Here is a 25,356-nt window from a genome sequence, read left to right as displayed (position 1 = left end):
TAAATCTGATCAGGCCATTCAGCTCATTGGGAAATGTGCACTGATGGCAGAACTCTCTTAACACAGAGGGTGCAGGATTTTTTGAACCCTCTACACTAGCGCCTTGTGGAGGATCCATGTTTGAATCCTTTCTGAACAATTGTGTTCAGATGAGTTGGGGGACCTGTGGAAAGGGGCAGGGAGTGGGAGCAGAGGTGTAAAATGATTCTGGAGAAGATCCGAAGGGCTGTCAGCTCACACCAGTGTCTGCTTACTCTGTCCAAGCAAGGTTGGTGAGGAAGCCTTGTCCACGTGCATCATGTCTTTCAGTGACCAGCAATGTTCCTTGTCACAAAGAGGCACCAGGAATCATTCTGCACTACAGATATCATTATGATGGATTAACTAAATGAGAACCTGCTCTCAGAAAATAAAATTGAACTTCCAACTGATACTTGGTGGCTGGTGAATGGGTATGGGACGGTCAGATTCTGTCCCATTGAAACAACTTATGTAGGTGAACACTCCTGGCATTAGCTCATTGTTGGATGTGTATCACTGACACTTAATGCACAGGTCTGTTTGGTCACTTAGGCTACGTCCACACTAGACCAGATAAATCTGTAACCAAAGCTTTTTCTCTTTGTTTTAACCCACACTGAAGCAACGTTTTACTCCCCCTAAAACGGAACTTTTCTAAAATGCTCTCCAGAGTGTGTAAATCTGAAAATGCCAATTGAGCAGTGTAATGGGTACGGGTAATGGGAGCTTTTTAAAAATGCTGTCATGACATGCCGGAACAGATGGTAGCGGCAGCACGCAGAACGTTACTGCAGCTTTGCAGTATGACAGAGAACTTCAACCCCCACATAACATAACAATTTCAGAACAGACAGCAACGAGACTGAAGCCAGAAGAGTTAGAAATGTACTCACCAAATACTTTGACCCATAACTTACTGAATTAATAAGTATACTCACTTTGCCCTGTTTTCTGTCCTTGCTCGTATGAAGGTGGTTTACCTATTTATGCAAGTACTTCTCTGACAATAGATGTGTAACAGCCTAATGTAACATTGTTTGGAAATACAAGATAACACTGATGCCGACATGTTTTATACATTTAACAAGGTGTTTTATTAATGTATTGCTTGTGCAAACATTCAATAAGTGCAATTGTCACTACTTCCAAAATATAATTTTTAAATAGCTGCTTATTTTTGGCATAGACATGAAAATGTTAAGGCCAAAAAGGGAAAATTGTAAGTTTCACTTTTACTCAGGTAAAAATAAAATCACTTTTGCCCAGTAACTCGTTTTATTGCACGTTAAGTACAACAAAATAATACAAAAAGACATGACAAAAGTAAAGGCAAACAAATGAGGTAACAACAAATTACACTTTTGCCCAGTAACAAGCCTTACTGCATTTAGTTGTCCCTTTCATCGGTGAAGAGACTATGGTTGTAGGAAACATTCCCAGGGTGACCCCTCTGGGGAGTGGGGAAGATGTTGGTGGGGCCACCCAGGGGTTTCTGTGTCCGTATGTGAATTGTAGTGGCTGTGAGGCTGGTATTGCGGCGGTGAAAAGCATTGGGGGGGAGCCATCATATTCCTCATCATTGCAAATCCCTCTGCAACAGAGTTAGTCAGTTTTCCAATTTTTGTCGTCAGCCGGGTCAATCTGTCTGTGAACTCCCTATACACTCCATACACATACACTCCATACACTCCAGTATTTGTTTTTTTTAGTTTTAAGTCCTCCTGTGCAAGAGCCAACAGCTGTCCGTCTTTTGGTAATTTCCTAAGTTTTTCTAGTCTGTAACTGGACAAAAGTCTTTAACGGCGAGATTCAACACCAAACCAATCGCTTGTTTTCTGTAGAAGTGTCTTGCGCATGCCCAGCAGGAGATTCGCCCAAATACCCAGTTTAATGTGGATGGAGGTATTTTCAAAAATGCCTATCATTTATACACGAAACCAGCATTATCAAAATTATCCAGTCTAGTGTGGATATAGCCTCAACCTTCTGGTTAGTCCTGTATCCATGGAGCCATTCCCCAAGACTAACAAAAGAGCTGTCTGGGGTTTGTTATCCAAGACTTTCAGAACGAACACAGCATTGAGTATTCAAAGGGTATGCTGCCATTGTAGGGTTATTGTTATTTGTTTAGAGATACAGCATGGTATAATAAGCCCGCGCTGCCAGTGGCAACAATATAAAACTCTGGTTAGGCCACATCTAGGGTACTGCATACCCCCACTGTTCACCCACTATAGGTGCAGGAGAGGTTTACCAGGATGTTGCCTGGTTTAGAGGGCAAGTACTATGACGAGAAGCTGGAAAAACTTGGGCTGTTTTCTCTGGAGTGGCGGAGGCTGAAGGGAGATATGATAGAGGTTTATAAGGTTATCGGAGTATCTGTCTCCCAGGATTGAAAAGCCTAAACCAGAGAGCATGCACTGAACGTAAGAAAGGGCAGATTCATGGGGGATGTGAGGGGTAAGTGTTTACTCAGAGCGTCATGGATACCTAGAATGCACTGTTGGTGTGGTGGTGGAGGCTGTTGAGAGACGTTTGGATTGGCACATGAATGTGAGGGATACGGACATGGTGTAGGTAGAAGGGATTAGTATTTCAGTGTTATTGTGTTTTAGTTGGTTTGGCTGAACAACCTGTTCTGTGCTGTACTATTCTATTTTCTTACACCCAGGTGAAAAATTAACCCACAAATGTGAGAGGAAACAGTAACACCCAGAGGAAACCCACACAGTCACAGGGAGCAGAGACCATGCCCTTATAGTCACCAGATCGCTGTCACTCTGTCGGGAACGGCGATAAGACAACCGTCACTCCACCGGGAACGGCGATAGGACGACCGTCACTCCGCCAGGAACGGCCATAGGGCGACCGTCACTCCGCCGGGAACGACCATCACTCTACTCGTAACGGCGATATGAGGACCGTCAGTCCACTAGGAACGGCCATAGGGCGACCGTCACTCCACCGGGAACGGCGATAGGACGACCGTCACTCCGCCGGGAATGACCATCACTCTACTCGTAACGGCGATATGAGGACCGTCAGTCCACTGGGAACGGCCATAGGGCGACCGTCACTCCGCCGGGAACGACCATCACTCCACTGGGAACGACCGTCACTCCGCCGGGAACGACCATCACTCCACTGGGAACGGCGATAGGAGGACCGTCACTCCGCCGGAAACGACCGTCACTCCACTGGGAACGGCGATAGGATGACCGTCACTCCGCCGGGAACGACCATCACTCCACTGGGAACGGCGATAGAAGGACCGTCACTCCGCCAGGAACGGCGATAGGAGGACCGTCACTCCGCCGGAAACGACCATCACTCCACTGGGAACGGCAATAGGACGACCGTCACTCCGCCAGGAACAACCGTCACTCCACTGGGAACGGCGATAGAAGGACCGTCACTCCGCCGGTAATGACCATCACTCCACTGGGAACAGCGATAGGACGACCGTCACTCCGCCGGTAATGGCCGTCACTCCACCGGGAACGACCGTCACTCCGCTGGGAACGACCATCACTCCACTGGGAACGGCGATAGGACGACCGTCACTCCGCCGGTAATGACCGTCACTCCACTGGGAACGGCGATAGGATGACCGTCACTCCGCCGGGAATGACCATCACTCCACTGGGAATGGCGATAGAAGGACCGTCACTCCGCCGGGAACAGCGATAAGAGGACCGTCACTCCGCCGGTAATGACCGTCACTCCGCCGGGAACGGCGATAGGACGACCGTCACTCCACTGGGAAAGGCGATAGGAGGACCGTCACTCCACTGGGAAAGGCGATAGGAGGACCGTCACTCCGCCGGTAATGACCGTCACTCCACTGGGAACGGTGATAGGAGGACCGTCACTCCGCCGGGAACAGCGATAAGAGGACCGTCACTCCGCTGGGAACGACCGTCACTCCGCCGGGAAAGGCGATAGGACGACCGTCACTCCGCCGGTAATGACCGTCACTCCGCCGGGAACAGCGATAAGAGGACCGTCACTCCGCCGGTAATGACCGTCACTCCGCCGGGAACGGCGATAGGACGACCGTCACTCCACTGGGAACGGCGATAGGACGACTGTCACTCCACTGGGAAAGGCGATAGGAGGACCGTCACTCCGCCGGTAATGACCGTCACTCCACTGGGAACGGTGATAGGAGGACCGTCACTCCGCCGGGAATGACCATCACTCCACTGGGAACGGCGATAGAAGGACCGTCACTCCGCCGGGAACAGCGATAAGAGGACCGTCACTCCGCCGGTAATGACCGTCACTCCGCCGGGAACGGCGATAGGACGACCGTCACTCCACTGGGAAAGGCGATAGGAGGACCGTCACTCCACTGGGAAAGGCGATAGGAGGACCGTCACTCCGCCGGTAATGACCGTCACTCCACTGGGAACGGTGATAGGAGGACCGTCACTCCGCCGGGAACGATCATCTGTCCACTGGGAACGGCGATAGGAGGACCGTCACTCCACTGGGAAAGGCGATAGGAGGACCGTCACTCCGCCGGTAATGGCCGTCACTCCACCGGGAACGACCGTCACTCCGCTGGGAACGACCATCACTCCACTGGGAACGGCGATAGGACGACCGTCACTCCGCCGGTAATGACCGTCACTCCACTGGGAACGGCGATAGGATGACCGTCACTCCGCCGGGAATGACCATCACTCCACTGGGAACGGCCGTCACTCCGCCGGGAACGACCATCACTCCACTGGGAACGGCGATAGGAGGACCGTCACTCCGCCGGAAACGACCGTCACTCCACTGGGAACGGCGATAGGATGACCGTCACTCCGCCGGGAACGACCATCACTCCACTGGGAACGGCGATAGAAGGACCGTCACTCCGCCAGGAACGGCGATAGGAGGACCGTCACTCCGCCGGAAACGACCATCACTCCACTGGGAACGGCAATAGGACGACCGTCACTCCGCCGGGAACAACCGTCACTCCACTGGGAACGGCGATAGAAGGACCGTCACTCCGCCGGTAATGACCATCACTCCACTGGGAACAGCGATAGGACGACCGTCACTCCGCCGGTAATGGCCGTCACTCCACCGGGAACGACCGTCACTCCGCTGGGAACGACCATCACTCCACTGGGAACGGCGATAGGACGACCGTCACTCCGCCGGTAATGACCGTCACTCCACTGGGAACGGCGATAGGATGACCGTCACTCCGCCGGGAATGACCATCACTCCACTGGGAATGGCGATAGAAGGACCGTCACTCCGCCGGGAACAGCGATAAGAGGACCGTCACTCCGCCGGTAATGACCGTCACTCCGCCGGGAACGGCGATAGGACGACCGTCACTCCACTGGGAAAGGCGATAGGAGGACCGTCACTCCACTGGGAAAGGCGATAGGAGGACCGTCACTCCGCCGGTAATGACCGTCACTCCACTGGGAACGGTGATAGGAGGACCGTCACTCCGCCGGGAACAGCGATAAGAGGACCGTCACTCCGCTGGGAACGACCGTCACTCCGCCGGGAAAGGCGATAGGACGACCGTCACTCCGCCGGTAATGACCGTCACTCCGCCGGGAACAGCGATAAGAGGACCGTCACTCCGCCGGTAATGACCGTCACTCCGCCGGGAACGGCGATAGGACGACCGTCACTCCACTGGGAACGGCGATAGGACGACTGTCACTCCACTGGGAAAGGCGATAGGAGGACCGTCACTCCGCCGGTAATGACCGTCACTCCACTGGGAACGGTGATAGGAGGACCGTCACTCCGCCGGGAATGACCATCACTCCACTGGGAACGGCGATAGAAGGACCGTCACTCCGCCGGGAACAGCGATAAGAGGACCGTCACTCCGCCGGTAATGACCGTCACTCCGCCGGGAACGGCGATAGGACGACCGTCACTCCACTGGGAAAGGCGATAGGAGGACCGTCACTCCACTGGGAAAGGCGATAGGAGGACCGTCACTCCGCCGGTAATGACCGTCACTCCACTGGGAACGGTGATAGGAGGACCGTCACTCCGCCGGGAACGATCATCTGTCCACTGGGAACGGCGATAGGAGGACCGTCACTCCACTGGGAAAGGCGATAGGAGGACCGTCACTCCGCCGGTAATGGCCGTCACTCCACCGGGAACGACCGTCACTCCGCTGGGAACGACCATCACTCCACTGGGAACGGCGATAGGACGACCGTCACTCCGCCGGTAATGACCGTCACTCCACTGGGAACGGCGATAGGATGACCGTCACTCCGCCGGGAATGACCATCACTCCACTGGGAACGGCCGTCACTCCGCCGGGAACGACCATCACTCCACTGGGAACGGCGATAGGAGGACCGTCACTCCGCCGGAAACGACCGTCACTCCACTGGGAACGGCGATAGGATGACCGTCACTCCGCCGGGAACGACCATCACTCCACTGGGAACGGCGATAGAAGGACCGTCACTCCGCCAGGAACGGCGATAGGAGGACCGTCACTCCGCCGGAAACGACCATCACTCCACTGGGAACGGCAATAGGACGACCGTCACTCCGCCAGGAACAACCGTCACTCCACTGGGAACGGCGATAGAAGGACCGTCACTCCGCCGGTAATGACCATCACTCCACTGGGAACAGCGATAGGACGACCGTCACTCCGCCGGTAATGGCCGTCACTCCACCGGGAACGACCGTCACTCCGCTGGGAACGACCATCACTCCACTGGGAACGGCGATAGGACGACCGTCACTCCGCCGGTAATGACCGTCACTCCACTGGGAACGGCGATAGGATGACCGTCACTCCGCCGGGAATGACCATCACTCCACTGGGAATGGCGATAGAAGGACCGTCACTCCGCCGGGAACAGCGATAAGAGGACCGTCACTCCGCCGGTAATGACCGTCACTCCGCCGGGAACGGCGATAGGACGACCGTCACTCCACTGGGAAAGGCGATAGGAGGACCGTCACTCCACTGGGAAAGGCGATAGGAGGACCGTCACTCCGCCGGTAATGACCGTCACTCCACTGGGAACGGTGATAGGAGGACCGTCACTCCGCCGGGAACGATCATCTGTCCACTGGGAACGGCGATAGGAGGACCGTCACTCCACTGGGAAAGGCGATAGGAGGACCGTCACTCCGCCGGTAATGGCCGTCACTCCACCGGGAACGACCGTCACTCCGCTGGGAACGACCATCACTCCACTGGGAACGGCGATAGGACGACCGTCACTCCGCCGGTAATGACCGTCACTCCACTGGGAACGGCGATAGGATGACCGTCACTCCGCCGGGAATGACCATCACTCCACTGGGAACGGCGATAGAAGGACCGTCACTCCGCCGGGAACAGCGATAAGAGGACCGTCACTCCGCCGGTAATGACCGTCACTCCGCCGGGAACGGCGATAGGACGACCGTCACTCCACTGGGAAAGGCGATAGGAGGACCGTCACTCCACTGGGAAAGGCGATAGGAGGACCGTCACTCCGCCGGTAATGACCGTCACTCCACTGGGAACGGTGATAGGAGGACCGTCACTCCGCCGGGAACAGCGATAAGAGGACCGTCACTCCGCTGGGAACGACCGTCACTCCGCCGGGAAAGGCGATAGGACGACCGTCACTCCGGCGGTAATGACCGTCACTCCGCCGGGAACAGCGATAAGAGGACCGTCACTCCGCCGGTAATGACCGTCACTCCGCCGGGAACGGCGATAGGACGACCGTCACTCCACTGGGAACGGCGATAGGACGACCGTCACTCCACTGGGAAAGGCGATAGGAGGACCGTCACTCCGCCGGTAATGACCGTCACTCCACTGGGAAAGGCGATAGGAGGACCGTCACTCCGCCGGTAATGACCGTCACTCCACTGGGAACGGTGATAGGAGGACCGTCACTCCGCCGGGAACGACCGTCTGTCCACCGGGAACGGCCATAGGAGGACCGTCACTCCGCCGGGAACGACCGTCACTCCGCCGGGAACGACCATCACTCCACTGGGAACGGCGATAGGAGGACCATCACTCCGCTGGGATCGACCATAGAAGGACCGTCACTCCGCCGGGAACAACCGTCACTCCACTGGGAACGGCCATAGAAGGACCGTCACTCCGCCGGGAACAACCGTCACTCCACTGGGAACGGCGATAAGAGGACCGTCACTCCGCCAGGAACGGCGATTGGACAACTGTCACTCCGCCGGGAACGACCGTCACTCAACTGGGAACGGCGATAGGAGGACCGTCACTCCGCCGGGAACGATCGTCTGTCCACTGGGAACGGCGATAGGAGGACCGTCACTCCACTGGGAACGATCGTCTGTCCACTGGGAACGGCGATAGGAGGACCGTCACTCCACTGGGAACGATCGTCTGTCCACTGGGAACGGCGATAGGAGGACCGTCACTCCGCCGGGAACGACCGACACTCCACCAGGAATGGCCGTCACTCCACCGGGAACGACTGTCACTCCGCCGGGAACGACCATCACTCCACTGGGAACGGCGATAGGAGGACCATCACTCCACTGGGAACGGCGATAGGAGGACCATCACTCCGCCGGAAACGACCGACACTCCACCGGGAACGGCCGTCACTCCACCGGGAACGATCATCTGTCCACTGGGAACGGCGATAGGAGGACCGTCACTCCGCCGGGAACAACCGTCACTCCACTGGGAACGGCGATAGGAGGACCGTCACTCCGCCGGGAACAACCGTCACTCCACTGGGAACGGCGATAGGAGGACCGTCACTCCACTGGGAACGATCGTCTGTCCACTGGGAACGGCGATAGGAGGACCGTCACTCCGCCGGGAACGACCGACACTCCACCAGGAATGGCCGTCACTCCACTGGGAACGGCGATAGGAGGACCGTCACTCCGCCGGAAACGACCGACACTCCACCGGGAACGGCCGTCACTCCATCGGGAACGATCGTCTGTCCACTGGGAACGGCGATAGGAGGACCATCACTCCGCCGGGAACGACTGTCACTCCGCCGGGAACGACCATCACTCCACTGGGAACGGCGATAGGAGGACCGTCACTCCGCCGGAAACGACCGACACTCCACCGGGAACGGCCGTCACTCCACCGGGAACGATCGTCTGTCCACTGGGAACGGCGATAGGAGGACCATCACTCCGCCGGGAACGACCGACACTCCACCGGGAACGGCCGTCACTCCACTGGGAACGACGATAGGACGACCGTCACTCCACTGGGAACGGCGATAGGACGACCGTCACTCCGCCGGGAACGGCGATAGGAGGACTGTCACTCCGCCGGGATCGACCGTCTGTCCACCGGGAACGGCCATAGGAGGACCGTCACTCCGCCGGGAACGACCATCACTCCACCGGGAACGACCGTCACTCCGCCAGGAACGACCATCACTCCACTGGGAACGGCGATAGGAGGACCGTCACTCCGCCGGGAACGACCGTCACTCCACCGGGAACGAACGTCACTCCGCCGGGAACGACCGTCACTCCACTGGGAACGGCGATAGGAGGACCATCACTCCGCTGGGATCGACCATCACTCCACCAGGAACGGCCGTCACTCCACCGGGAACGGCCATAGAAGGACCGTCACTCCGCCGGGAACAACCGTCACTCCACTGGGAACAGCGATAAGAGGACCGTCACTCCGCCGGGAATGACCATCACTCCACTGGGAACGGCCATAGGAGGACCGTCACTCCGCCAGGAACGGCGATAGGAGGACCGTCACTCCGCAGGGAACGACCGTCACTCCACCGGGAACAGCGATAAGAGGACCGTCACTCCGCCGGGAACAACCGTCACTCCACTGGGAACGGCCATAGGAGGACCGTCACTCCGCCAGGAACGGCGATAGGAGGACCGTCTCTCCACAGGGAACGACCGTCACTCCACTGGGAACGATCGTCTGTCCACTGGGAACGGCGATAGGAGGACCATCACTCCGCCGGGAACGACCAACACTCCACCGGGAACGGCCGTCACTCCACTGGGAACGGCCATAGAAGGACCGTCACTCCACCGGGAATGACCGTCACTCCACTGGGAACGTCCATAGGAGGACCGTCACTCCACTGGGAACGACCATCACTCTGCCGGGAACGGCACTAAGCTAATTGCTACACTACCGCTCCACATTCCAAATATTCATGTTAAATAGATGATTATAACAATTGAAATGACAGTTAATGGTTTATTGTTGAAGTAAAAACATTGTGCCACGAGAGTGAGATTTATAAGACCATAAGACAGAGGAGTATAATTAGGCCATTTGGCCCATGAAGTCTGTTTAATCATGGCTGATCATTTTTTTCCCCTCCTCAACAGGAGATCATGTCGAGAACACCTCTCTTTGCATTATTGCTTTGCTTCCAGTCAGGGTCATTGTCGATGAATACTGCAAATTTCAAAGAGGTGTCAACATCAACCTGCTCACCAGCTTCCAAACTCTGTATCACTTGCAGTTTCATATCCCTGCTAATGTTTTTCCTAGACATCTTCAATGTACTACCCTCATAAGTAGTTGCAGGTCATTTTCCAGACATTATAGAAGATATTGGCGAGAGAGCAAGAATGTTTACATACATGGGGGAGAAAGCGTGAACTAATACGTCATTGGCTGTGAGTGGCTCAGAGAGTATGTAAATTGCTCCCATAGGCTGATTAAATGTATACTGTAATGGCTGCCGCTCTTGAGAAGTTTAAGTGTTGTCTGGAATGATTTTTTGTCATTTAAAAAAATGTCAATAAAGAATTGAATAACCACATTGTAATGAATCAGTACTATGCGGGATCTGAGTGTAGTTTAATGTGAATGCAGGATCAAGGTAGCTTCCCAGTGATTTAAAGGGAGGGAGGGAATTGGAACTCTGGGTAGTTTAATGCGAATGCAGGATTGGGACCCCAAAGAATCAGGAGGGAATGACAGAGCAGCACCAATAAACCCAGTGAGGAATTTCCTTCTCCAAACAATGTAGCTCAGTAGTGTAGTAATTAGCACAATCACTTAACAGCAACAGCCATAAGACTGGGTTCAATTCCTGGCGCTGCCTGTAATAAGTTTGTATGTTCTCCCTGTGACAGTGTGGGTTTCCTCCGGGTACTCCGGTTTCCAAAACTCGGTACAGGTTACAATTAGTAAGTTGTGAGCATGCTATGTTGGATCTGAGAGCACGGCAACACCTACCGGCTGGCCCCAGCACATTGCCGCTGATCTGCTTTGCTTTACTGTAGGTTTCAGCATTTCGATGTAAATGTGATAAATAAAACTAATCTTTATCTTTAACACAAGGAAGTCTGCAGATGCAAAAGAAATTGATGAGGGTAGGGCAGTGGATGTGATCTACATGGACTTTAGCAAAGCATTTGACAAAGTCCCTCATGAGAGACTCATCCAGAAAGTCATGAGACATGGGATAAGTGGAACCTTGGCTGTTTGGATAAAAAATTGGCTTAAAGGAAGAAAGCAGAGGGTAGTTGTGGAAGGAAAGTATTCTGCCTGGAGGTCGGTGACTAGTGGAGTGCTGCAGGGATCCGTCCTGGAACCCCTGCTATTTGTGACTTTTATAAATGACCTGGATGTAGAGGCGGAAGGATGGGTGAGTAAGTTTGCGGATGACACGAAGATTGGAGGAGTTGTGGATGGAGCTGTAGGTTGTTGGTTACAAGGGGATATAGACAGGCTGCAGAGTTGGGCAGAAAAATGGCAGATGGAGTTCAATCCAGACAAGTGTGAGGTGATACATTTTGGAAGGACAAACCAGAAGACTGAGAACAGGATTAATGGTCAATTACTTAAGAGTGTGGATGAACAAAGGGACCTTGGGGTTCAAATCCATCCGTCCTTCAAGGTCACTGCACAGGTTGATAGGGTAGTTAAGAAGGCCTATGGGATGCTAGGCTTCGTTAACAGGGTGATTTGAGTTCAAGAGTAGAGAGGTCATGTTGCAACTCTACAAATCTCTGGTGAGACCGCACCAGATCGTGTTCAATTCTGGTCACCTCATTATAGGAAGGATGTGGAAGCCATGGAGAGGGTGCAGAGGAGATTTACCAGGATGTTGCCTGGTTTGGAGAACAAGTCATATGAAACAAGGTGAGCAGAGCTGGGACTTTTCTCTTTGGAGCGTAGACAAATGAAAGGGGACTTGATAGAAGTCTACAAGATTATGAGAGGCATAGATAGGGTGGATAGTCAGTACCTGTTTCCCAGGGCACCAATAGCAAACACCAGAGGGCATATGTACAAAATTAAGGGAGGGAAGTTTAGGGGAGACATCAGGGGTACACTTTTTACACAGAGGGTTGTGAGTGCCTGGAATGACTTGCCAGGGATGGTGGTGGAGGCTAAAACATTAGGGTATTTAAGAGCCTCTTGGACAGGCACATGGATGAAAGAAAAATAGAGGGTTATGGGGTAGTGTGGGTTTAGTACCTTTTTTTTAAGGATTATATGGGTCGGCACAACATGGAGGGCTGAAAGGCCTGTATTGTGCTGTAGTGTTCTATGGTTCTATGGTTAGAACACACACAAAACGCTCGAGGGACTCAGCAAGCCAGACAGCATCTATGGACATGAATAAACGGTTGATGTTCAGGCTGAGACCCTTCATCAGGACTGAAAAGGAAAGGGGAAGATGCTAGAATAAAAAGGCAGGGGAGGGGAAGGGGGATAGCTGGAAGGTGATAGGTGAAGCCAGGTGGACAGGGAAAATAAAGGGCTAGAGAGGAAGGAATCTGAGAGGGGGCAGGAGTGGGGTCTTGGGGTGGGGGAAGCAGAGGGAATGATATGGCCAGAGTGGTGAATAGAAGAAATGGGAAGGGCAGGGGAGGGAATTTTCTTTACCGGAAGAAGAAATCGAAGTTCATGCCATCAAGTTGGAGGCTACCCAGATGGAGTATAAGATGTCACTCCTCCATCCTGAGGGTGGCCTCATCTTGGCATGTTGGAACAGGAATGGGAATCTTTATCTTTATCAATTGGGTTGTGAGGGGGAATTCCAAAGAAGTTGGATCCACGGTACATAGAGAGATTTTATTCCTTGGAACATTGGAGATCGAAGAGATCCTTATGGAAGTGCGTACAAAACTACGAAGGGCACAGAGAGATTCTGCAGATACTGCAAATCAAAGTAACACTCACAAAGTACTGGAGGAACTCAGCAGGTCTGGCAGCATCTATGGAAAAAAGTAAACAGTTGACATTTTGGGCCGAAACCCTTTGGCAGGACGGGGCAGATAAATGCACAGTCTTTATGGATTAGCTTTATTTGTCAGGAGTACATCACAACACACTCTGAAATATGTTGTTTACGTACCGTGCTTCTGGTAGCAACACAAGATGTGCACAACTCACTAACCCTGACCCATACACCTTTGGGATGTATTTACTGCGATGCAGCACAGAATGGGCCCCTCTAGCCCGACCAGATACACTGCCTGCAGACCTGCCTGTTTAACACTAGCCTAACCACTGGACAATTTATCTAGAAACTCGGACTGTGGGAGGAAACCAGAACACTCAGAGGACACCCGCATAGTCACAGAAAGAACATACATACAGCGGCAGGAGTCAAACCCTGATCCTACAGCTGCCACTGTAAAGTGTTATGCCAACCCTACTTTTCCACAGGGTTAGGAAATTAAGAATGAGAGAGCACATGTTTCAGGTGAGAGGGAAGAGATTTAATAGGAACCTGAGGGGCAACTCTTTCATCCAGAGGGCTCAAATTCATATGATTTATTCCTTCCAGAAGTTGAGGCCTAATGGCCGGAACCTTGAGCCTGCAAGTCTCTGCAGCTCCTCTGGGGAAGTGGAAAGCGCAGTGTCTGTAAATGCAGTGTATGAATGCACAGCATCTGAGAATGCACAGAGTCTGTGAAAGCACAATGTCTGTGAAAACACAGTGTCTGAATGCACAGAGTCTGTGAACGCACAGTGTCTGTGAATGCACAAGTCTGCTGAAGGTTGACAGCCTGTTTTGGGATTAGATGACTGCGTGTGTTTGTGGATAGGTGGATGGGAGTAAGGAGAGGAATGGGGCTTGTTTATTTGTTGAGATATAGAACAGACTAGGCACTCCCCCCTTCAAACTGCACCATCAGCAAACCGAGATTTAAGCCTAATCACATGGCAATTTACAATGACCAATTAACCTACTAACAGGTACACCTTTGGACTGTGAGAGGAAACCCATGCATTCAACAGGGAGGATATACAAAGGATGCCAGGATTGAACTCCACACTCAAGCTGCAAGAGCACTACGCTACAGTGGCGCCCATTTGGCTGTTGTTGCTTTGTTTATTTGGTTGTTCAGTTTCAATGCATTCTGCATTGCTCTCCCAAGCATAGTGGTGTGTCATGCTACAGAGTCTCAGAGTTGTACACCATACAAAAGGCCTTTCAGCCCACCATGCTGTCCCTCTTTGCCCACCTCTATAAATCCCATTTACCCACATTAAGACAATATTCTTGCATGTCTTGCCTATCTAAGTCCCTCTAAACATGTGAGTACATATAATTTCACCAGTGAGTTCCACATATCAAGACGTGAAACTTGTCATTCTGCGTTAACACCGTAATTTGTGGCAACAATTTTGGGTGTTGGTTGTTAACACAAATGACACATTTCACTGTATATTTTGATGTACATGTGACAATTAAATCTGCCATCTGGTCAGCATTGATGGGTTGAGCCAAACAGCCTGATTCCCTGTGAGAAGCAGAAATGTCAGAGCTGAGATGAAAAACAAGTGGTCACGAGGCTGCAGCTTGACAGAACGGTACCTGAAGGGGAAGTGGTTTCTGATGCTGTATGTCATGGTGCCCGTGATGGCTAACACCTCCAGCAGGACCGACTTGAAACTCAGACCTGCTGTGCTCTTTGCCCGGAGGATTTTAAAAATCTGCGGCAGTTTCACTAGAATGAGAAAGAAAACCCTGATTCAAAGGAGTTTATTGTCAAACACAGCAGGATGCAATGACATTCTATCTTGTGAGAAGCTCACAGAGGGAACATGGTAAAAATAAATACAATAACCACATTACAGGCACTAAACAAAGATCTCCCAGTGCCCACCCACTTTAATTTGACTTCCTATTCCCGTTCCAACACATAGGCAGTTTAAATTGTTCAGCACAGAATAGATAGGCCAAAGAGTCCATTTTTGTGCTGTTTTCATGTCTTTATTAACACATTGTTCAATCATTCACAGTCCAGGCTGGAAAAAAATCATAGAACCATATAAATCTACAGAACATTACAGACCCTTCGGCCCACAATGTTGAGCTGACCATGTAACCTACTCTAGAAATCGTCGAGAATTACCTGACCCTATAGCCCTCCATTGGAAAATGCATGGTCATGCACTTTAGTAGTAGAAATAAATGTGCGGACTATTTTCTAAACGGGAAGAAAATCCAGGAATCTCAGATGCAGAGGGACTTGGGAGTCCTTGTGCATGACACCCTGAAGGTTAACTTGCAGGTTGAGTTGGTGGTGAGGAAGGCAAATGCCATGTTAACATTCATTTCAAGCAGTCTAGAATACAAGAGGCTTTATAAGGCACTGGTGAGGCCTCACCTTGAATATTGTGAACAGTTTTGGGCCCTTCATCTTAGAAAAGATATTCTGACATTGGACAGGGTCCAGAGGAGGTTCACAAGGATGATTCCAGGAATGAAAGGGTTATCATACGAGGAACATTTGATGGCTCTGGGTCTGTACTCACTGGAATTCAGAAAGATGAGGGGCGATCTCATTGAAACCTTTCGAATGTTGTAAGTCAGAGTACATGTGGAAAGGATGTTTCCCAATGGTGGGAGAGGGCACAGCATCAGGATACATGGCCACCCTTTCAAACAGAGATGTGGAGAAATTTCTTTAGCCAAAGGGTGATGAATTTGTGGAATTTGTTGCCACATGCAGCTGTTGAGGGATATATTTAAGGCAGAGATTGATAGGTTCTTGATTGGACATGGCATCAAAGGTTACGAGGAGAAGGCTGGGAACTGAAGTTGAGGAGGAGATAAAAAGACATGATTGAATGGCAGAGCAGTCTCAATGGGCCAGATGGCCTAATTCTGCTCCTATGTCTTATGGTCTATTTTTCTAAGCTCCATGTACCTATCTAAGAGTCTCTTAAAAGACCCTGTTGTATCCGCCTCTACCACTGTCGCTGGCAATGCATTCCACGCACCCACCACTCACTGTATAAAAAACTTACCTCTGACATCTCTCTTGTATCTACTTCCAAGCACCCTAAAACCATGCCCCCTCATGTTAGCCATTTCAGCCCTGGGAAAAATCCCTCTGGCTATCCACACGATCAATGACTCATCAACTTATACATCTCAATCACGACACCTCCGTCGCTCCAAGGAGAAAAGGCCAAGTTCACTCAAACTATTTTCATAAGGCATGCTCTGCATCCAGACAACGTCCTTGTAAATCTCCTCTGTACTATCAATATCCGCTGTAACCTCTGACAACCCTCCAGACTATCCACAACAACCCCAACTTTTGTGTCATCAGCAAACTTACTAACCCACCCTTCTACTTCCTCATTCAGGTCATTTATAAAAATCACAATGAGGTGGGGTCCCCCAGAACAGATCCCTGTGGAACACCACTGGTCATTGTCCTCCTAGCAGAAGATGAACTACCCTTTGCCTTTTGTCGGCAAGCCAATTCTGGATCCACAAAGCAAGGTCTCCTTGGATCTCATGCCTCATTACTTTCTGAATAAGCCTTGCATGGGGAACCTCATCAAATGCCTTGCTAAAATCCATATGCACTACATCTTCTCTGCCTTCACTAGTGTGCTTTGTTACCTCCTCGAAGAATTCAGTTAGGCTCATAAGGCACAACCTGCCCTTGACAAAATCATGCTGACTATCCCTAATCAGATTATATCTCGCCAAATGCTCATAAATCGTGCCTCTCAGGATCTTCTACAACAACTTGCTCACCACTGAAGTCAGACTCACTGGTCCATAATTTCCTAGGTTATCTCTACTCCCTTTCTTGAATAAGGGAACATTTGCAACCTTCCATTCTTCTGATACTTCTCCCGTCCCTATTGATAATGCAAAGATCATCGTCAGAGGCTCAGCAATCTCCTCCCTTGCTTCCCACAGTACTCTGAGGTATATCTCATCTGGTATTAGCAACTTACTTAACTTAGTACCTTTCAACAGCTCCAGCACATCCTTTTTCTTAACGTCTATACACTCAAGCATTTCAGTCCACTTTAAGTCATCCCCACAATTGCCCTTTCCCCTGGTGAATACTGAAGCAAAGTACTCATTAAATACCTCCGCTACCTCCTCCAACTCCAAGCATGTTTCCACTATCGCACCTGATTCTCACACGGCTCATCCTCTTGCTCTTCACGTACTTGTAGAATACCTTGAGGTTTTCCTTCATCCTGCTTGCCAAGGTCTTCTCATGGCCCTTTCTAGCTCTCCTGACTCCATTCTTGAGCTCCTTCCCTGCACCCTTGTAATCTTTTAGAGCTCTAAAAGCACCTAGTTTCATGAACATTTTGTAAGCTTTTCTTCTTAACTAGATTTTCTACATCCTTTGTACAGCATGGTTCTTTGACACTACCATCTTTTCTGTGCCTCAATGGAACATACCTATGCAGAACGCCATGAATACTTGCAACATTTCTGCCATGCATTTCTCTGAGAACATCTGCTCCCAAGTTCCTGCCTAATGGCATCATATTTCTCCCTACCCCAATTTAAATGTTTTCCAAAATTGTCTGCTCCTATCCCTCTCCAGCGCCATAGTAAAGGACATAAGAGTTGTGATCACTACCTCCAAAATGCTCTCCCACCAAGAGATCTGACACCTGACCAGGTTCATTTCCCAATACCAAATCAAGTACAGACTCTGCTCTAATAGGCTTACAGCCTCTCCTCTAACAAACTCCACCCCATCCAAACCCCTCGCTTTAAGGAGATGCAAATCAATATTAGGAAAGTTCAAATCTCCCATCACAATAACCCTATTATTATTGCACCGTTCCAGAATCTGCCTCCCTACCTGCTCCTCGATATCCCTGTTACCATTTGGGAGTCTATAAAAAGCACCTAGTCGAGTTATCACCCCTTTCCTGTTTCTGCCTTCCACCCACCCTGACTCAGCAGACCATCCCTCCGTGAGTTCCTCCTTTCCTGCAGCCGTGACACTATCCGTAATTAGCAGTGCCACGCCCCCACCTCTTTCACCTTCCTCTCTGTTCTTTTTGAAACATCTAAAGCCTGGCACACTCAGCAGCCATTTCTGCTCCTGAGACATCCAAGTCTATGTAATGGCCAAAATGTCACAGTTTCACGTATTGATCCAAGCTCTAAGTTTATCCCCCTTGTTTATGATACTCCTTGCATTAAAATAGACACATCCCAAACCATCTGGCTGAGTACATCTTTGCTTTATCATCTGCTTATTTGTCCTCACAAACTCCCTACAGGCTGTCACCACTTATGGGCCAGCCACCCCATCCTCTGCTTCCTCACTTCAGTTCCCACCCCCTTTTAAAACTAGTTTCAACCCTCACCAATAGCATAAGCAAACCTCTCTCCAAGATATTGGTTCCCCTCCAGTTCAGATGCAACCCATCCCACTTGTACGGGTCACCCCTACAATGATCCAAGAACTTGAAACCCTGCTCCCTGCACCATCTTCTCAGCCACTCATTCATCTACACTATCTTCCTGTTCTGACCTTCCCTAGGTTGTGGCACTGGAAGTAATCCAGAGATTACCAACTTGGAGGTCCTGCTCTTCAGCCTGCTTTCTAACTCCCTAAACTTACTGCACAGGACCTCTACTCTTCTCCTGCCTATATCATTGGTATCAACATGTACCACAACCTCCAGCTGTTCACTCTCCCCTTCCAGAATATTCTGCAACCAGTCAGAGACATCCTGGACCCTAGCACCTAGGAGGCAACACATTATCCTGATGTCTCTTTTGCTGCAGCAGAATCTCCTATCTGTCCCGCCAACTATCGAGTCCCTATGACTTTTGCTCCACCTTCTGAGGTTCAGAACCAACCACAATGCTATTGGCCTGGCTGCTGCTTCTTTGCCCAGATAGGTCATCCCCCTCAGCAGTATCCAAAGGGGTATACCTGTTGCTGAGGGGAATGGCCCCAGGGGAATCCTGGGCTGATTTCTTTCTCTCTTTACGTCACTCAGTGTTCACTCATCTACTCCCTGAATTCTGCACTCTGGGTGTAACCACTTGCTCAAGGGTCATAGCTATCAAATGCTCTGCCTCTTGGATGATCCTAACCTCATTCAACTCCAGCTCCAGCTCCTTAATGCAGTCTTTCATGAGCTGGAGTTGACTGCACTTCCCGCAGGTGTAGTCATCAGGGAGACCATAAGGTTCCATGAATTCCCTCACCCTACAGGAGCATTCCACTGCCATATCCGCTATCCTGTCTGCACTGTACAATGGGCAACCCAGACCAAGTCCTCTAACCTGTTTCTTTGGCCTCAGCCTCTTCTTGTTGAAGCCTCTTGAGTCAAAGTCTTATACTCCCACTTCCACTCTCACTGCTGACCCACTCCCACCAATGGCTGCCCCACTTATCCTTTCTGTACTTTTATTTACTTCGAAGTGCTCTGTTCTCTGCTGCTGATTGGGCCTCTGGAATGTCCAAATGCCTGCAAAGCTCTCCTTTTAAACAAACGTCACTGATCTGCGAGTAACCTCCTCGAAGTGCTCTGTTCCCGCCGTTGATTGGGCCTCCGGAATAAAAGGACCTTGTTGGCAGTTATGCACAGCCCTCAAATCAGTAGCTGGAATGTGGACCTCAGATTACAACAGGAAATAGAAAAGGCTTGTCAAGAGGGCAATGTTATGATAGTCATGGGAGATTTCAACATGCAGGTCAATTGGGAAAATCAGGTTGGTACTAGATCTCAAGAGAATGAGTTTGTTGCTGAGCCTACCAGATCAGCTATACTGGATTGGGTGTTCCCTTGTATTTAATAACTAGTAGAACCCCTTTTAGCAGCAATAACCTCTACAAACATTTCCTGTAGCAGCTAATCAGACTTGCGCAACAGCAAGCAGGAACTTCGACCATTCCTCCATACAACACTTTCAGTTCATCAATATTTCTGGGAAACCTTGCATTAACAGCCCTCCTCAAGCCATGCCACACTATCTCAATTGGGTTAAGGTCTGGACTCTGACTTGGTCATTCCAAAAGAGTAATTTTCTTTTTTTAGACCATTCTGTTGTTGATTTACTTTTGGTTTCTGATCATTGTCTTGTTGCATTATCCAATTTCAATTAAGCTTTGGTAACAGACACTACCCTGACATTCTCCCGTAAAATGTATTGATGCAAATTTGAATTCATTGTTCCCTCAACGATTGCAAGCTGTCCATACACTGAGGCAGCAAAGCAGCCCCAAACCATGATGCTCCTTCCACCATGCTTCACAGTTCAGATGAGGTTTTGGTGTTGGTGTGCAGTGCCCATTTACTTCCAAAAGTTTTTGCATTTCTGCCAAAAGGTTCAACTTGTTTCTCATCTGTCTATAGAACATTGTCCCAGAAGAATTGTGGAACATCCAAATGGTCTTTTGCAAACTTAAGACGTGCAACAATATTTTTTTGGACAGCAACTGTTTCCTCTGTGGTGTCCTTCCATGAACACCATTCTTGTTCAGTGTTGTTATAATAGTGGACACACGAACAGAGACTTTATCAATTTCTAGCGATTTCTGCAGGTCTTTTGCTATTCCCTTTGGGTTCATTTTCACCTCCTTCAGCATTGCATGCTGGGTTCTTGGTGTGATCTTTGCAGGATGCCCACTCCTAGGGAGAGTAGCAACAGTACTGAGTTTCCTCCATTTGTAGACAATTTCTCTCACTGTGAACTGATTAACACTCAGGTCTTTAGAAATGCTTTTGTAGCCTTTTCCATCTTGATTCATCTCTACAATTCTTATTCTAAGGTCCTCTGAAAGTTGTTTTGATTGAGGAGTGGTGTACATAAACTGACTTTTTTTGAGAAGAACAGGCTTTGTCAGTAACCTATGTGTGTCTTTTTAATAGGCAGGGCACCCCTACAACCCACACCTCCAATCTCATCTCATTGATTGGAACACCAAATAGCTTTTGTAGAAGGGGTTAACATACTTTTTAACCCTAGACTGCGATTGTTTCAATGGTGTACTCATTATTGATAAGAACAAGTACAACTGTTTGTGTGTTATTAGTTTAGGCAGATTGTGTTTGCCTGTTATTGTGACTTAGATGAAGATCAGGCCACATTTTATGAGTGATTTACTGCAAAGGGCTCACAAACTTTCTCTCTATAACTCTGTCTCAGTTCATGACCTCCAGAATGAGTCCATGATGAGTCCACACTCGAGTTGGAGAGGCAACACTACATATTCTGTCTGGGTAGCCTCCAACCTGACTATATAAAAGTCAATTTCTCAAACTTCTGGTAATTTCTTTCCCCTCTTCTCTTTTTTTAATTTCTTGTTCTGATTACCCTCTCACTCCTTTTCTTCTCCTCACCTGACTGTCACCCACCTCTTGTGCCCCTTATCCTTCCCTTTCTTGCATGGTCCACTGTCCTTTCTGATCAGATTCCATCTTCAACCCTTTACCTCTTCCATTTATCACCTGCCAGCTTCTTACTTCATCCCACCTCCCCACCCAGCAACCTTCCTCCCTCACTTGGTCTCACCTGTCACCTGCCAGCTTGTGCTCCTTTCCATCTCCCACCTTCTTTTTCTGGCTCCTTCCCCCTTCCTTCTCAGTCCTGAAGAAACGTCAATTGTTTATTCATTTTCATAGCCTGACCTGACCTGCTGAGCTCCAACATTTTGTACTTGTTGCTCTGGATTTCCAGCATTTGCAGAATCTCTGGTGTTCATGGCGCAGGGGTTCTAGTACAGTCTGGCGTAGTGCAAAGACAACAGAAAGAGGAGGATTGTACGGTCCGAGAATGTGGCAGCCCCACCAGGAAGATGGTATGAAAGAGGTGACTGCTTCAAAATATGTCAGTATATGCCACCTTAATTTTCTTGCGAGCATTTACAGAAAAATATAGTGGCATGCAAAAGTTAGGGCACCCCTGGTCAAAATTTCTGTTACGGTGAATAGCTAAGTGAGTAAAAGATGACCTGATTTCCAAAACTCCCCCTTTGGCAAGTATCACAGCTTGTAAATGCTTTCTGCAGCCAACTAAGAGTCTTTCAATTCTTGTTTGGGGGATTTTCGCCCATTCTTCCTTGCAAAAGGCTTCTAGTTCTGTGAGATTCTTGGCCTGTCTTGCATGCACTGCTCTTTTGAGGTCTATCCACAGATGTCCGATGATGTTTAGGTCAGAGGACTATGAGGGCCACAGCAAAACCTTCAGCTTGCACCTCTTGAGGTAGTCCATTGTGGATTCTGAGGTGTGCTTAGGATCATTATCCTGTTGTAGAAGCCATCCTCTTTTCATCTTTAGCTTTTTTACAGACGGTGTGATGTTTGCTTCCAGAATTTGCTGGTATTTAATTGAATTCATTCTTCCCTCCACCACTGAAATGTTGCCCGTGCCATTGGCTGCAACACAAGCCCAAAACATGATCGATACACCCCGTGCTTAACATTTGGAGAGGTGTTCTTTTCATGAAAAGAAACTTTTCTCTTTTCTGCACCCTTGGTGCATGAAATTCTGCACCCTTTTTTCTCCAAACATACCTTTGCTTACTGTGGCCAAAAAGTTCTATTTTAACTCCATCAATCCACAGGACTCGTTTCTAAAATGCATAAGGCTTAATTAGATGTTCCTTTGCAAACTTCTGATGCTGAACTTTGTGGTGAGGACACAGGAAAGGTTTTCTTCTGATGACACTTCCTGAAGGTCTTTTGCCGTCAGACGGGGGTTTTGATTTGCCTTTCTAGCAATCCTACGAGCAGTTCTCTCAGAAAGTTTTCTTGGTCTTCCAGACCTCAACTTGACCTCCACCGTTCCTGTTAACTGCCATTTCTTAATTACATTACAAACTGAGAAAACAGTTACCTGAAAACACTTTGCTATCTTCTTATAGCCTTCTACTGCTTTGTGGGCATCATTTATTTTAATTTTTAGAGTGCTAGGCAGCTGCTTAGAGGAGCCCATGGCTGCTGATTGTTGGGACAAGGTTTGAGGAGTCAGGGTATTTATAAAGCTTTGAAATTTGCATCACCTGGCCTTTCCTAACGCTGACTGTGAACAAGCCATAGCCCTAACAAGCTAATTAACGTCTGAGACCTTAGTAAAATTTATCTGAGAGCTCAAATCTCTTGGGGTGCTCAAACTTTTGCATGGTGCTCCTTTCCTTTTTTTCACTATGAAATTGTACAAAACTAAAATAATACACTACTCTTGCTTAAAATGTTGAAAAGAATGTTTCATCTTTAACTTTATGACTTTTGGAGATCAGTTCATCTTCTACTCACTTAACTATTCACAGTAACAGCAATTTTGACCAGGGGTGCCCAAACTTTTGCATGGATTAGAGATGTGTTGGTCAGGGGGAACATGCAACAAAAACCCAGGGGAGGGTTTGTGTGTATGTGACCACGGACCCACTGAAGCGGGTGTCTGCCCCCCAGATTCGACACTGATCGAACACTGTTTTCAAAGACTGAACTTAAACTGGTGCCCTCATACTTTGAGCACAACCTCCCTGGGAAAAAGACTATATCCCTCTCAACCCCATTCTCCTGTCTTCTCACTGTAATCTTCGATACCCTCACTAATCAAGAACTCTACTTTAAATATACCCAATGACTTGACCTCCACAACCATCTGTGGTAATGAATTCCACAGATTCACCACCATGTGGCTAAAGAAATTCCTCCTCATCTCTGTTCAAAAGCAAAATCCTTCTGTTCTGAGGCTGTGACCTCTGGAAGGATGTGTACTAGGGCAGGGTAGTTGGTCGGGGTTGGATATTGTCCACAGGACGTAGGTCCCCCTACTGCAAGCTGCTCTTCTGGAGAAAACACCACACCACTTAGACCAGGGATGGCACTCTCCATTTCCCCCTCCCACTGCCCATCCCTCACTGCAAACTGCAAAATGTTAGGGGAACTCAGTGACTCAAGCAGCCTCTGTAGAAACTGAGGGATGGCCACTGTTGTGAGTCCAACTCTCCATCTTCACAGATACTGCTCAACCCACAGCCTTCTTTCAGCACTTTACCAGCCCCATTTGACACAGAACACAGAGAACTTCAGCACAGTACAGGCCCTTCAGCCCATAGTGTTGTGCCAGCCTTTTGACCCACTCTAAGATCAATCCAATCCTTCCCTCCCACAGAGCCTCCAGTTTCTATCACCCAAGATATGTGCCTATCCAAGAGTCTTTGAAATGTCTTTATCAGTACTCCTGGCAGCAGGTTCCACACATCCACCCTTCTCTGTGTAAACAAAACTTACCTCCAACACCCCCTCCCATACTTTCTTCCAATCACCCTAAAATGACATCCTCCTGTATTAGTCATTTCCACCCTGGGCAAAAGTCTCTGGCTGTTCACTTTGTCTGTGCTTTTTATCATCTTGTACACCCCTCTTCCTCCTTGGCTCCAGAGAGAAAAGCCCCAGAACTAATCCAGACAGCATCCTGGTAAATCTCCTCTGCACCCTCTCTAAAGCTTCCACATCCTTGCTATAAATAGGTGACCAGAACTGAACACAGTACTCCAAGTGTGTTCTATCTGTGTGTTGTAGAGCTGCAACATTACCTCACAGCTCTCAAACTCAATCCCCTGACTAATGAAGGGACCAGAACTAAACACAATATTCCGTCTAGGATGAGATTTATCCGATTTGGTGTACATCAGTCCCAGAATGCCTCCGTGGTGCCCATGGATACCGCGTGTTCCTTCTCCATCATTACCCAGGAATGGACGTACCCCGGAGCATTGTCACTCAGGAAATCCCTCCTCTGCCAGCTTCGAGCACCCAGGGAGGGCTAGCTTTGCCTGCCCCACCAGCAAGTTTCTTAGTACATCCTCACCCTCCTTACTGGACAGAGTAGGGCTAAAAGGCAACCGGAAGCTGAGGAGCAGGCCCTGCAGGTAGGCAATAGAGACTGCAGCTTTGCACTATCCATGTACATATGGTATACTGTCTCTTCCAGCCCACGGAAGTGACAGGACAGACACCAGGGAGATCCATGTCCTAACTCATGAACCTGTTACAAGGGCAGCTCTCTATTCAGCACCCTCGACTCTAGAAACCTGAGATACAAGAGGAGGTCACCCTCATAAAAGTGTCTTCCAATGGGAACACCCCTCTCTATC

General features: G+C 49.6%; 1 protein-coding gene across 1 annotated transcript in view; it reads right to left on the bottom strand.

Moving 5' to 3' along the window:
* The window catches only part of mpdu1b (mannose-P-dolichol utilization defect 1b), a 65,969-nt gene that overhangs the window by 25,304 nt on the left and 15,309 nt on the right, over positions 1-25,356 (bottom strand). The window contains exon 3 of the mRNA XM_059975326.1: positions 14,823-14,955. Within this exon, the coding sequence (XP_059831309.1) occupies positions 14,823-14,955 (133 nt within the window). The remainder of the gene's footprint in view (positions 1-14,822; positions 14,956-25,356) is intronic.

This window comes from Hypanus sabinus, chromosome 7 (assembly GCF_030144855.1).
Source record: "Hypanus sabinus isolate sHypSab1 chromosome 7, sHypSab1.hap1, whole genome shotgun sequence".
Classification (NCBI taxonomy): domain Eukaryota; kingdom Metazoa; phylum Chordata; class Chondrichthyes; order Myliobatiformes; family Dasyatidae; genus Hypanus; species Hypanus sabinus.
The sequence above is the reverse complement of the archived record's forward strand: the minus strand, read 5'-3'. Positions and strand labels throughout refer to the sequence as shown.